Source organism: Pipistrellus kuhlii, unplaced genomic scaffold, assembly GCF_014108245.1.
Source record: "Pipistrellus kuhlii isolate mPipKuh1 unplaced genomic scaffold, mPipKuh1.p scaffold_m20_p_3, whole genome shotgun sequence".
Classification (NCBI taxonomy): Eukaryota; Metazoa; Chordata; class Mammalia; order Chiroptera; family Vespertilionidae; genus Pipistrellus; species Pipistrellus kuhlii.
This window is the reverse complement of record NW_023425529.1, coordinates 186,927,977-186,942,129: the sequence shown is the minus strand read 5'-3', so window position 1 is coordinate 186,942,129 and position 14,153 is coordinate 186,927,977. Positions and strand designations below refer to the sequence as shown.

General features: G+C 40.6%; 1 protein-coding gene across 1 annotated transcript; it reads right to left on the bottom strand.

The window, feature by feature from the left end:
* Positions 1–1,774: 1,774 nt before the first annotated feature.
* On the bottom strand, positions 1,775–12,169 carry LOC118729191 (zinc finger protein 596-like). Its single transcript, XM_045588991.1, is given in 8 exon segments — positions 1,775–3,488; positions 3,695–4,140; positions 4,142–4,975; positions 6,019–6,110; positions 7,525–7,620; positions 8,599–8,725; positions 10,325–10,408; positions 11,378–12,169. Coding segments are annotated over 6 exon segments (1,464 nt in total). The 5' UTR covers positions 10,337–10,408; positions 11,378–12,169; the 3' UTR covers positions 1,775–3,488; positions 3,695–3,837.
* Between the last annotated feature and the right edge of the window lie 1,984 nt (positions 12,170–14,153).

Below are 14,153 nucleotides of genomic sequence, written 5' to 3'. Positions count from 1 at the left end.
ACTCATTTCCCATTAACTTTTCCAATTCTACATTCTGATTCTGGGGACTTAAGGGGTAAATATGCACAATGGATGCTGTTGATCTGCCAAATTGAGTCACTGAACTGACCAATCATTTCAGTAACTAGAATCTGACAACCTAATCTTCGTAATGACAATCAGTCATTAGCAACATTCATTCTCCTTACTCTTAACCATAGGCAAGGAGAACCCCCCCCCCCCCCACACACACACACTTCCCACCCCCAATTTTTTCACTTTGGTTGGCAGCAGACAAGCCTGAGTCAGTAAGGGTGAGGCTAAAAAAAGGATATGGCCAGAGAGGGGCCTCACCCTGAAATGAGCAGAGGCAGAGTGGGGCTTCAGCCTAGTAGTGTAGGGCCTGGTAGGGGTGGGATCCTAAAAGCTGTGGTAGGAGTAGGCTTATGCCTTTTCTGCCCTACCTCCAGGCATTTCTGGGTCTGTCCTTCATTCCTCCCATTTTTGCCTTGGGTTTGTTGCTTCAAAGTGGCTTTAGTTCTCCCTACTGGTGGAGAACTTAGCATCTTCCATTGACAAACTTAACAGGCTTTCTACTATAGGTCTTTGCTACTAAGACCCTAATTTTTTGCCCCAGTCAGTGCTACAATCACTGATATCCACAGGTCCCTAACCTCTGAACTATTCAGACCCTGAATTACCTGGCCCCTCCCTCTTCCAATCCTGGCAGGGCCCATGGGCATGACTCCACTGGTGCTCCATGGGTGATGACTGTTGACTGATGCCAGGAAGACAATGCTTTTCACCTCACACACCCTTTGAAAGGTGACAACACACAATGATCCAACACTTATCACTACACCCTCTCAACACAGGCAAACCTTAACACAGTCCAAATGACGACACGTGAAACAACAATGTTCAATCACATGTGGACCTTCCACAGTAAACATGTACTTTCACAGAGGCCATAAAGACCTCTAAGTCACAAACACACTAAGGAAACACACCTGTATGTAGATCAGATAAAAACCATATGCCCCCTGAAATTGTAAAAGCAAATCCTGGCTATGCCTATGTGTCAAACTGGGGCATTTCTTTTCTTTTTTTTTTTTTTTTAAATTTTAAAATAGATTTTAATTGATTTTTTACAGAGAGGAAGAGAGAGGGTTAGAGAGCTAGAAACAATGATGAAAAAGATAAACATGGATCAGCTGCCTCCTGCACACCCCCACTGGCGATGTGCCCACAACAAAGGTACATGCCCTTGACCAAAATCAAACCTGGGACCCTTCAGTCCACAGGCCAACACTCTATCCACTGAGCCAAACTGATTTCAGCTGCACTGGGGCATCTCACAATTCAGCAGCAACAAGAGAAGCACATGGCAGAGGAACAAAATGTATGCTGATTTCCATCAAGGCCAGTGGTACCATATGATAAAAGAGACAGGTCATTACAAAGGATCTACATGTGGTTGTTTGATACAATTGCATCCAAAAGAAAGTAGGAAAGTGCAGATACTTAAAGCAGGTTCTTATGAGAAAGCATCAACGTTTTAATGTGATTCCATGTATATGATTATGGAAAATTTTTCTTATATAATAGTCATTATTATCGCCAATTTTTTTTTTAAAACTAATCCTCACCCCAGGATATTTTCCCATTGCTTTTTAGGGAGAGTGGAAGAGAGAGGGAAAGGCAGAGAGAAAAACATCAATTGGTTGCCTCCTGAATGAGCCCTGACCAGGACCAAGGCTGGGGAGAAGCCTTCAAAGTATGTGCCCTTGACTGGAATCGAGTCCAGGACTAAGGGTCAACAGGCCGATACTCTATCTACTGAGACTAACCAGCTAGGTGTAAAAATTCTGATTTAAATATTTAGTACAGTAAAAATAGAGGTAAATCATTTTTTCGTTTAAATTATTTCAATAAATATAACTCTAATATTACAGTTAGAACATGGTTTTGTACCATGTTTTAACTCACATGTAATATTATATAACTCACCCAAATACATGTGTTTATACCAGTGTAAGCAAAATGGAATTTGACCAACCTGCTCAATTTTTTACCATTAATTAATTCTTGCATTTTTCAAGTATTAATCATTTTAATTTGAAAATATTACTTCTACCAAAATTGTGCATTCTACACTCCCAAAGTGTTTCACAATTATGAACTTTATCTTATGTTTTCAGTAACAAATCTTTGGTAAAATTCTGGCTATTTTGCTGAATTGTTTGCTTAATGGTCCAATAATTTTAGCCAGTCTAAAATTTGTAATATGAAATCCATCTAAAAGTTTATCTACTTTCTCAATGTGAGATAATTGGTGCTAAGTTATGAGAAGTTGCTGAAGATTCCATCATGTTACAGTGAGTATTCAATAATGTAAATCCTCACCTGCTTTACAAGTGCTGATTAATAAATAACATTTTATCATTTTCCATGGAATAATTTTTCAGATTATCTGTTAATTTTCAAGAAGCTTTGACCTCCTGCTATTAGATTTTTCCCCACTTATTTCTTGTTTTAGCAGTGAACTGACATTAAATGTTTTTGGGCACACCAAGACTGGTGCTAGGTTGAATAGTGCACAATGATTACAGAGCTAGAATTTTTCTCCTTTATAGTTTTCTAATTTGTATAAAGGATAAGCTATAAAGTAAGATATCCCTACAATGATTACATACATAGAATTTATCTGACCTGATTCCTCCATTCATTCATGGGTTAGATGAACTAAATATTTTGTCTAGCTGACAGATCCCAGATTCTGGTTCCTGTCCTATAACTTTTAAGGGAAAACACAGCAAGAACCTTATTAAAGCAATTGCTCAGAGAACATCTCAAGCCACTGCTTCATGGCAGTTGGCTTCACCTTAATCAAGTTAGTAGTACTTACTTGTTCTTATCCCATCCCACCCTATTCCTGTTTAGTCCCAGCTCAGATCCAGTGCTTGACAGATTCCCATTTCAGAGTACTATTTAAGATCTCACTGACAGTTAGAAATGGGATCTGGCTCCTGGTTGAGATCAACTTCCAGACAAGACTTTACTTGCATGGAGTATCAATCAAATTGTGTGGTGGTGGCAAGAGACAGGAAGGAACTCATGTGGTCTCCAGCTGTTAGACAGAGTCCTGACTGAGTACTGGAATCAGGGTCAGGTCAGCCCCAGAGCCAGTCCAAGTGACTATGTTATGGGGTACATCACAGTGCTCTGAAATCCCTGCCACAGTGGTATGTGGTGACAGTGGCTCTAGCCAGCAGTGCTTCCTGGTCCAGGCAGAAGTCCAGATCCTGTGTACTGAGGATCTGCAGGCCCCAGCTCCCTATCACAGGTTCCCAGCCCTTACCCCACTGCAATCTCCCACTCTGCCAGCTTTCCTGATACAATGCTGGCACCATGCCCCTCTAACTCATCCACCAAGGCATTTTGTTTAACAGAACTGTGTAATAAAGACCGTAACACATTCTTTGCTTTGAGTTCTCCAAGTCAGCCCACTATCTACAGTAGGGGTGTCGAACTCAATCAGAGAAGGGGCCAAAATCTAAAATCCAGCCTAAATCGCGGGCCGAATGGTTTACTGAACAGTCATAAACTGTCATTGTGATGGAAACGCAGCGGAGTGCAGTGATGACAGCGCGGTGCGGGCCACATTGCAAGGCCTGGCGGGACGGATTTGGCCCGCGGGCCTTGTGTTTGACACATGTGATCTACAGAGTTTGTCAAGCAGTTGCCATACATATGGATTCTCTCCAGTTTGAACTTTGACTGAATGAAGTAAGGATAAATAAAGGCTCTTTCACCCTGATTACAAATTGCTTTTTCCCCCCACAGCGTGTGAGTCCTTCAAGGATGTTTAGAGTCTGAAACAATGTGTAGTGAATCTTTCATATTTATAACATTTATAGTGTGAGTTTTTTCATGCTGTTCAAGGTCAAAATATTTATTGAAGGCTTTTTCACATAGATAACATTTGAATGGGTTTTCTCCAGTATGAACTCTCTTATGCAGTCCAAAGTTATAGCTTCTTTTGAAGGCTTTCCCACATACATGGCATTGATATGGTTTCTCGTCAGTGTGAGTCCTCTGATGTACTCTAAGGGCAGACGAGTTATTGAAAGCGTTCCCACAGGGGTGACACTCATATATATGGCTTCTCTCCAGTATGAGTCCTCTCATGTAGTCTAAGGGCAGGCGAGTTATCGAAAGCTTTCCCACAGAGGTGACACTCATATGGCTTCTCTCCTCTATGAGTTTTCTTATGTCGTCCAAGGCCAGAAGAATCAGTAAAGGCCTTCCCACATAGATGACATTCATATGGTTTCTCTCCAGCATGACTTCTCAAATGTTGTCTAAGTTTAGAAGACTTAGTGAATGCCTTCCCACATAGATGGCATCCATATGGTTTCTCTCCAGTGTGAGTTCTCTCATGTTTTCTAAGGTCAGAAGATTGACTAAAGGCTTTCCCACATAGATGACATTCATGTGGTTTCAATCCAGTGTGAATCCTCTCATGTTGGCTAAGGTTAGATCTTATACTGAAGGCTTTCCCACACAGATGACACCGATATGGTTTCAATCCAGTGTGAATTCTTTCATGTTTTTTAAGGTAAGAACTACTAATGAAGGCCTTTCCACACAGTTGACATCCATGTGGTTTAAATCCAGTGTGAATTCTTTCATGTTTTCTAAGGTAAGAACGACTAATGAAGGCCTTTCCACATAGTTCACATCCATGTGGTCTCAATCCAGTGTGAATCATCTCATGTCGTCTACGGTTAGAACGCACACGGAAGGCTTTTCCACAAAAACGACATTCAAATGACTTTTCTCTATTTTGAGTATTATTGTGTTGTCTAACGGCAGAGTGTTGAATCAAAGCATTCCCACGTTGACATTCAAACAATTTATTTCTAGCATCAATTGGTTTATGTTGATTAAAATAATTGATCACTTTTCTAAATTCTTGTATGATATGGGGTTTCTTTCCCATGTGAGGTATCATGCACCAAGTCAATGTTAAGATTTCAGTCAAGCAACCATCAAAAAAGAAAAAAAGAAAAAAAAAAGATTTCAGTCAAGTTTTCTCCCAAATCATTACATTCAAAAGAATCTTGAGTGTTAAGATGTCTACTTTTTGAAAGGAAATGAGAGACTGTTAAAGAGTTATCCACATTTATTCATTCTTTCATTCTTTTCTCAATATATAAATTATAGAGTAATCATTCAATGATAGAGTCCATTTAAAGATTGTCCCTATTATATATAACCACATGCATAAAGATTTTCTCTTTTATGGCAACCCAACTGGATATATCTGATTTTTAAAAAAAATATATTTTATTGATTTTTCACAGAGAGAAAAGGAGAGAGCTAGAAACGTCGATGAGAGAGAAACATCGACCAGCTGCCTCTTGCACACCCTCTACTGGGGATGTGCCTGCAACCCAGGTACATGCCCTTGACCGGAATCGAACCTGGGACCTTTCAGTCCGCAGACCGACGCTCTACCACTGAGCCAAACCGGTTTCAGCATATCTGATTAATTTTTATACATTCTACTTCAAAGACTGGGTATATGAGGCAGAATTACACAATTCTCTCTTTTTTAAATCCTCCCCTGGGAATATTTTTCCATTGATTTTTAGAAAGAGTGGGAGAGAAGGAAAAGACAGAGTGAAATATTGGTGTCAGAGAAAAACATCAATTGATTGCCTCCTGACCAGGGTCAGGATGGGGAGGAGCCTGAAACTGAAGTACGTGTCCATCACTGGAATAGAACCTGGGACCCTTTGGTCCACAGGCCACAACTTTCCTGCGGAGCAAAACTGGCTAGGGCACAATTTATAAGACCTCAGGTTATGGTTTTGACTTCAGGTTAATTTCTTCCCTAAAACCAAACTAACAAAACTTTCTGCTGTGAAAGTCCTTGATCTCAACTTTAATTAGATAATTATGCCAAACTCATAACTTATTTAATTTTCTGTTCTTTATTTAGAAGAACAGGTTCACACTGATAAAGCTTACCACTGCATTGATGAGGGATGTGTCCTTCTTGAGAAAATGTTGAGTGGATAACATTTCTTGTTTTTTAAAATCATCTCTCCTTTCTGAAATGACTAGGGGGAAATTATTAGGGAGATTAAAATGTTGAAGAGACCCAAAGCCCATTTGTTTTAAATATTAACACATAAATGGAAAGCACATCAAAGTAAGGCATACTATAAGGAAAAACACATTATAGGCATCAATTGACATTTTTTGGACTAGAATATGAGAAAAATAAAATGAAGATGGCAAACTGGGGAGGAAAAGAGAGGGACAGATTTATAGAATAGGTCCATAAAAAGGGATATTTTGTGAATTAAAAACACACACAAACACATCACTTTTATTGATGTCAGACACAATGGACAGTTTCATGAAGTAATACAGTCCCAAGACAATGGAGTATAAAATGACAGCAGACAAGTTAATACTATTCCTCCCCTTACTCTCACCCTCAGCACTATATCCTCCAACCTTCTCAAAGTCTTTATTAATGACAGCCATGTCCTCATGGGACTCATAAAACTCTCCTTCCTCCACTCTCTGACTCACATGCCAGTGAATAAAGGCATGCTTGGCATAAAACAGGTCAAATTGTGCTCCAGGAGAGCCCATGACTCAGCAATGGCTATGGTGTTTTGAGGCACTGCTCAACATGCACATATCTCACTGTATTTTGGCCAGATTGCCGTCAGATATACAGTGGTAGGTTGCTAATTAATACAAACTCAAAAATCATTGGGGGAGCAATCCACAGACTAGATGGCATGCTTGGTCTTGATGGTGGGAATGGCAGCACTAACTATGTCACCAAAGTAGAAAAGGCAGCAAGCCAGGAATTTCCCAAGGAAGGGCCATATTTCACCATCTGGTTGGCTCGCTCAAAGCACACACTGGTAATCTCTACTACAGTAAGCTGCTTATAGTAGGCTTTCTCAGCAGAGATAACAGGGGCACATATGGCCAGAGGAAAGTGGATTTGGGGTTATGGGACTAGGTTTTCCTGGAATTCTCTAAGATCGACTTTCAGTGACTCATCAAACTCGAGGGAAGCCACGATGGAAGACACAATCTGGCTAATAACGTGGTTAAGATTAGTGTTGGTTGAGTGCTCAATATTGAGTTTTCTCCCACAGGTATCAAAGATGGCCTTCCTGACAACCGTGAAGGCACAATCAGAGTGCTCCAGGTGGTGGTGTGGGTGCTGAGATAGAGTTACAGGGCTCAATTCCAGCTATGGAAGTCTGGGGGGGATGGATGTCAATAGAGAACTCCTCTAAGTACATGAATATAACCTTCCCTGAAGTTAAGAGAGACACCTGAAGAGAAGTTACTACCTGCAATGTATAATGACATCTCAAGAATTTATCTCCTACGTTTTACAAAACATCACTAACCTCAGATATCTCCATTAATCATTCTTAGTGCCTGCTTACTCACTGACAAGGCTCTTTCTTATATTGAAACACAGCCTCTGGAGCTCACCTGGATTCTGGCCTTGCAGAATAACAATCTCTTCTCCTGAAAGTTGCTTTCCCTCCTTGAAATGAGAAATCACGTATGAATCGTAGAGCTGACTGCCTGTTTGTACGAAAATGATACATGGATTTTGAATTCTGTGCTGATAACAGTATATGGTAATCAAAATAGGGTCAATTAAATGAGAAAAATAAGATAATCTCTGAAAGTCAGCCCAGGGAAGCGTATACTGAAAGTAACATGGGTAGTCAGCCAATGACATCTCTTAAACTTGTCCCAAAAGATATTAAGGACATATCATTGCTGTTGCCCATGCCCAAGTTCAAAGACAGACTATAAAATCATCAATATTTTCATGTAAGTTTTCACAGTGCTTAACTATTATGACCAAATAAATACAACTTCTACCAGGGGAGTGGGGGGAATCTAAGTTCTATGTGGAAAACAGTATGTCTTGTATTTTTAATACTTTGTTCTGATCTAACAGTACCTGCAGCAAAATAATTATTTATATATTTTAAATCAATACATTTACTTACACATTCAAAAACTGAGTTTCTGCCCTGGCCAGCTTTGCTCAGGGGTTGAAGCATCGGCCCTCAGACCAAAAGATTCCAAGTCAAGAGCATGTACCTCAACTGCAGATTCAATCCCTGGCCCTGTGAGGGAGGCAACCAATTGACATTCTCTCTCACACTGATGTGAGACTCATTCGTCATTTAATGAGTGTGTGTGTGTCTATCTCTCCCTCCCCCCACATCATTCCACTATCTCTAAAAATCAATGGGAAAAATATCCGCTGGTCAGGATTTAAGAAACTAAGTGAGCTCCCACCACTGTGTGAGAATTGGAAATTTAGTAGCAAGCAAGGGAGACATAAAATTGTGTCAGGAAGATTACATTCTATTGGGATTACAAAATGAATAAAAGCAAAAAGTAAAGAAAATTTCTGACTGTAAAGTAGCTGTAAGAGTGATGAAAGAATCAAGACAAAGTTTGGAATAAGAAATGGGAAAGTTTTTCGACATATGTGTAGACTGAATAAATATATACATGCACAGTACATATGAAGAGACTCACCAATCGAGAGCAGATGACAGATGCTCTCCAGCATTACGTCTGTGAATAGTTTTCTCTGGGGTATGTCCAGCAGGGCCCATTCTTCCTGGGTGAAGTCTACAGCTACATCCTCGAAGGACACTGCTTCCTACAACATTATGGACATTGTTTCAGACAGTGCCAGGACTGCCAACCTCTAGGGGAGGATGGTTCAGGTAGGTCACGGCATTAAGGAAGTGGCAGCTGAGTGATAGAAAGTTCAAACAGTATTTTGGGTCCAGCCACATCATTCTCATTGCTGATATACCCACAGTAAATATATAAAACCTCACTGTAAAGAAGTATAAAATGAGGTGTGATGTAATATAACCTGGAAACATAACAATAAACTTGTAATGATGACTCCAAATCATGATTATGAAATTTGCACTTGAAAATTTATAATTAAAACACTTCACCAATTTCAAGGAAACCTACAAACTCATCAGAAGGACTTGGGATCGGCAGGTGCAGCCTCTTGTCTCCACACAGCTCAGATGCTCATGACGAAGCATAAAGATAAACTGCTCAGCAGCATGTGCTGAAGGCCAGGAGTACCCCAACTCTTTCTATGGTCCGGGGCCTCTGGGTCTCACTTTCTCTGGGACCTCCAATTACAGCTGTCATTGCCTCTTCTGTTTCTCCATCTTATGTCTCTATTCAAGTTTACCTGAAGCCACCTGATTACTCTGGGCTCTTCACTTTATCAAAAATTTCCACAAGACTCTAAGTTTTACTCTACCTTCTATGTTCCTCCTCCTGAATTACAACCAAAATTGAGGAAACAATACTCGCTATGCATTGCCTCCACTTAATCAAATTTGAAGAAAGAGAAAATTACAAGAAGAAAATTCATGACTTGGGACACGGGTAATAATGAGAATTTTGGTTTTCTTTTTTGGATTTCAAAAGTGCAAACATATTCTATAAAAATTTTAAAAGGCCTGAGATTGGAAAAAATAAATGAATGACTCCTGATTGCCTTCTCTGGCATAATCATGACTTATTTTCCCCCCAATACTAATCAGCACGCCTGTCAGCACCTGTAATTGGCTGAACTCACCTGTGGAAACACCTGCTGCCCTTCCTGGCTATAATATTATGCTCCTTCCTCACGTGCACTCACCTCAATCCTAAGGCCATGACAGTTAATGATATGATTAATGTGGAACTTTTTTTTTTTTTCTAACCAAGCCATAAATTAGATGAGAAAACTAAGCCTTTCCAATATCTCCTATAAATATACAGCATTACTAAAGGCTGGGATATCTTATTATTATTTTTTAAAATATATTTATTGATTTTTTACAGAAAGGAGGAGAGAGAGATAGAGAGCTAGAAATGTCGATGAGAGAGAAATATCGACCAGCTGCCTCTTGCACACCCCCTACCGGGGATGTGCCCGCAGCCAATGTACATGCCCTTGACCAGAATCAAACCTGGGACCTTTCAGTCCGCAGACCGACACTCTACCACTGAGCCAAACCGGTTTCGGCTGGAATATCTTAGTTTAATGTTGGGAAAGAGATTGCCATTTAATGAGTCCTTGACCCAATACGACCATTCCAGAGTACCGGGGAAAATGAACTGAAGTTCAGATCTGTGAAAAGTCTCGCGTGTACTCAGCACACCCATGCCTGTAGAAACAATATACCCACATACTGGCAATGGAGATGCATTTCAGTAGAAAGGCTAATTCCCAACTCACCTGTGATGCCATGGTCACTAGCTCAGCTGTCAGCTGTCTCTTGGGTTTTCATTGACACACAGTCCAAGCAACAGGAGGCAAAGCTGTGGGAGGAGAAAGAAGCCATGAAATTTACTTCTCTACAATTTCTAGACCCAACTGTCACGAAGCCCCACTGCTTCACCTGGAGGTAACCCCCAGCCCAACCAGCAGAATCGGCAGTGTTTGCTGAGTGAGCAAACACTGTTTGCTGGAGAGTTCTCCTCTGCAGATCAAAGGAAGACACAAACACCTATAATTTAGAGAGGAGGGTGGTACGGGAATCAATCCAGGTGTTCAGGATTTTCCAATTCCCTCTTGAGACCAAAACACAGAGATCCCTGACTCAGGCCACAGGTGTCCCCACCTCTAGCAACAGGCTTAATTAGACATTTCTCAGGCTTCTATTCTTAGCTGGCACACAGCAGTGTTTCTCCAAGTCTACCCTGCTCTCTGGTGCCCCAGTCCATTCCTATGTCCTGTCCTTGGCCCTCCAGACACTTTTGTCCTGAATCATTTTTGTCTCCTCCAAGTGAGGCTCCAGAAATATCAATCTTTCAACAATGATTTTTAGATAAGTCCTGCAGGAATTTGGTTATGCACCAAGAGAATTAAGATTACATTTTATTATAGTGTTAATTCATTGATGGATTGACTTATTCCATTCAGTGTAGCCAATGGCATCTACTTTGAAATTTATCCCTGAAGAGACCCTGCATCAGATAATACGTGATCACGTGGGTTACAGAACTCCTATCATGTTTGACAATCCTCTCAGGGAAGTAGGCTTAGGAAATATAGGATGAAAGCATTTTAATAGGAAATTCTGTTGCTCCATCTGATATTTTAGAAAAGTGGAAGCTGAACTGCTGCCCTTTGCCAGTCATATTAGCTGCAATTTTCTTTAACCTCATTATTTCAGTGTGCCTGAGAAAGCATTTATAAAGTTAAACCCACCCTTAAAACAGCAATAATCATGTATATTTCATAAACAAGTGATGATAATGAATCGTAACAGAAGTAGGTTTAACTCACCATTTGTAACTTGGAATAGTCAAGTTTCATTACATGTGATTCTGTGCAAACAAATATACATACAATTGCTTATCTGTTCCTCAAAGTAACCCTACTGATTATGACTTATTTATAAAGTTAATAAATGGCATGATTAGAAGTTCAGAAAACTTTAGTAATGTGGCAAAAATCACACAAATACAAGCATATACCATGCATATAAGCATATGTCAAAAAGAAACAGATATAATTTGCATTTGCCTCAGCCTGCCTTTTAAGCAGAGAATCCTTAAAATCCAGAGGCCCATGCCCTCTGAATGGCTCAGCTGGTCAAAGCATTGTCACGTATACCATAAAAGACTGAGTTCAATTCCAGCTCAGGGTATATATGTGGGTTGCAGGTTTGATTCCCAGTTGGGGTGTATATAGGAAGCAATCCATCAATGTTTCTCCTTAAGATTGATCTATCTTTTTCTCCCAATTCCTCTCTAACAGTCAATAAAAACATATCCTTGGGTGAGAATTAAAAAAGAAAATTCAGAGGACCCATCCTTTTTTGCAATGTATTCTCCTTTTTGCTCTTTCACCAAAAATTACTGCCCATGCTGGTATTCTGTACCACACAGGAACCATTCCATCACCCTCATTCCAGAACTTCACTTCCACTCTTCTTCCTACTGCGCCCAGTGTAACGTGGCTACCGGTTCCAACAGTGTTCCCTAAGACCAACATCACTTCCTATTCCTACTGACCGTTTGCTACATCTGCGGAAGAATACCGCCACAAGAAATCCAAAAAGGACCACACCAAGATACATCGTAATTAAAATGCCAAGAGCAAAAGACAAAGAGAGAATCTTACAAGCAGCAAGAGGAAAACAGTTAGTTACCTGTAAAGGAGCAGCTGATTTCTCAACAGAAACTATGCAGGCCAGAAGGGATTGGCAAGAAATATTCAAAGTGATGAATAGCAAGAACCCACAACCAAGATTACCCAGAAAAGCTATCATTCAGAATGGAAAGGCAGATAAAGAGCTTCACAGATAAGAAAAAGCTAAAGGAGTTCATCACCACCAAACCAGTATTGTATGAAATGCTGAAAGATATTCTTTAAGATGAGGAAGAAGAAAAATGATAAAAATTATGACCAACAAATACATATATATCAACAAGTGAAACTAAAAATCAAGTGAACTAAAAATCTGAGGACCAGAATAAACTGTAATAGAATCAGAGGCAAAGAAAGGGAGTGGATTGATAATTATCAGGGGGAAAGGGGTGTAGACGGTGTAGGAAGAGACTGGATTAAAATTGTACATCTATGGATGAGGACAATGGGGGGGAGGAGGTAAGGGCAGAGAGTGGGGTGGGAACCGGGTGGAAGGGAGCTATGGGGGAAAAAGAAGAAACAATTGTAATAATCTGAGCAATAAAGATTTATTAAATTTGCCAAAACCGGTTTGGCTCAATGGATAGAGCATCGGCTTGGGGACTAAAAGGTCCCGGGTTCGATTCCGGTCAAGGGCATGTACCTTGGTTGCGGGCATTACCCAGTAGGAGGTGTGCAAGAGGCAGCTGATCGATGACTCTCTCTCATCGATGTTTCTAGCTCTCTATCCCTCTCTTCCTCTCTGTACAAAATCAATAAAATATATTTTAAAAAATTTATTAAATTTGGGGGGGAAAGAAAAAAAAGAGTACTGCCACACAAGGCATCTCCAAATAGTGCCTTTTTCAGGGCTGCCCCGACAGTAGGAGTCACAGCTCACAGTGGCTTTGAAATGGCACGTCCTGCTTAGTTAACAGGTCTTCCATGCTCCCAAAGTATTTCCAACTCTCTCCAGGCCTTTGATTTCACACCTTCTCACCCTCCCCTCACTTTCAATAGATGAGGTATTTCCTTCCAAGTGGATATGTAGGTTGACAAGTTCCTGGGTCTAACACCATAAAATGTGCACATTTTCCTGCACTTATACCCTTTAGTTACTCCTTCTCTCCCATTGCACTGAAGAACCATCTAGACTGCAATGAAACCACTGTCTTCTGTTTTGTCAGGAACCTTGTATTATTTACTAAAATGTTTATTTCCTTTACAAGCGACTTGCCCCTTTTCTCAAAGCATCCCCCCATCATTTAAACTTATCAAATCTCCTGCATCTTCAAACTAAAACTCCTCTGAACTATTTCCTCTTCTGGTCCTTCTCTACTGTCCCGTCTTTACAATCAAACCAAAAGCTGAAGGTGCAGTTACCTTAGGCTCACATCCCTCCCCCGCTCTCCCCTTCCCCCCAGTTGGCTAACTAACATCACCACCAATGACATCGGCATAAATAAATGCAATGTACACACATCAGGCTTTTACTAGGATCCAAGTAATAAGTGTAATATGACTTCTTTTGAGGAATTTACTTTCCCCTCGGCTCTCTAACATGTCAGCCTTAAGGCTAATATACTCATCCCAGCTCCATATCACGTGAGCAGAACTCAAACAACCCTGCAGGAAGATGACAAGGCTCCATGCTAGGGGTGTCGAACTCAATCAGAGAAGGGGCCAAAATCTAAAATCCAGCCTAAATCGCGGGCCGAATGGTTTACTGAACAGTCATAAACTGTCATTGTGATGGAAACGCAGCGGAGTGCAGTGATGACAGCGCGGTGCGGGCCACATTGCAAGGCCTGGCGGGACGGATTTGGCCCGCGGGCCTTGTGTTTGACACATGTGCTCCATGCGAATTCTTCATCCCTTTCTACTGATGCATGCTGTTCACTCAGCTTCTTTGTTACTTTTTCCAAAATGA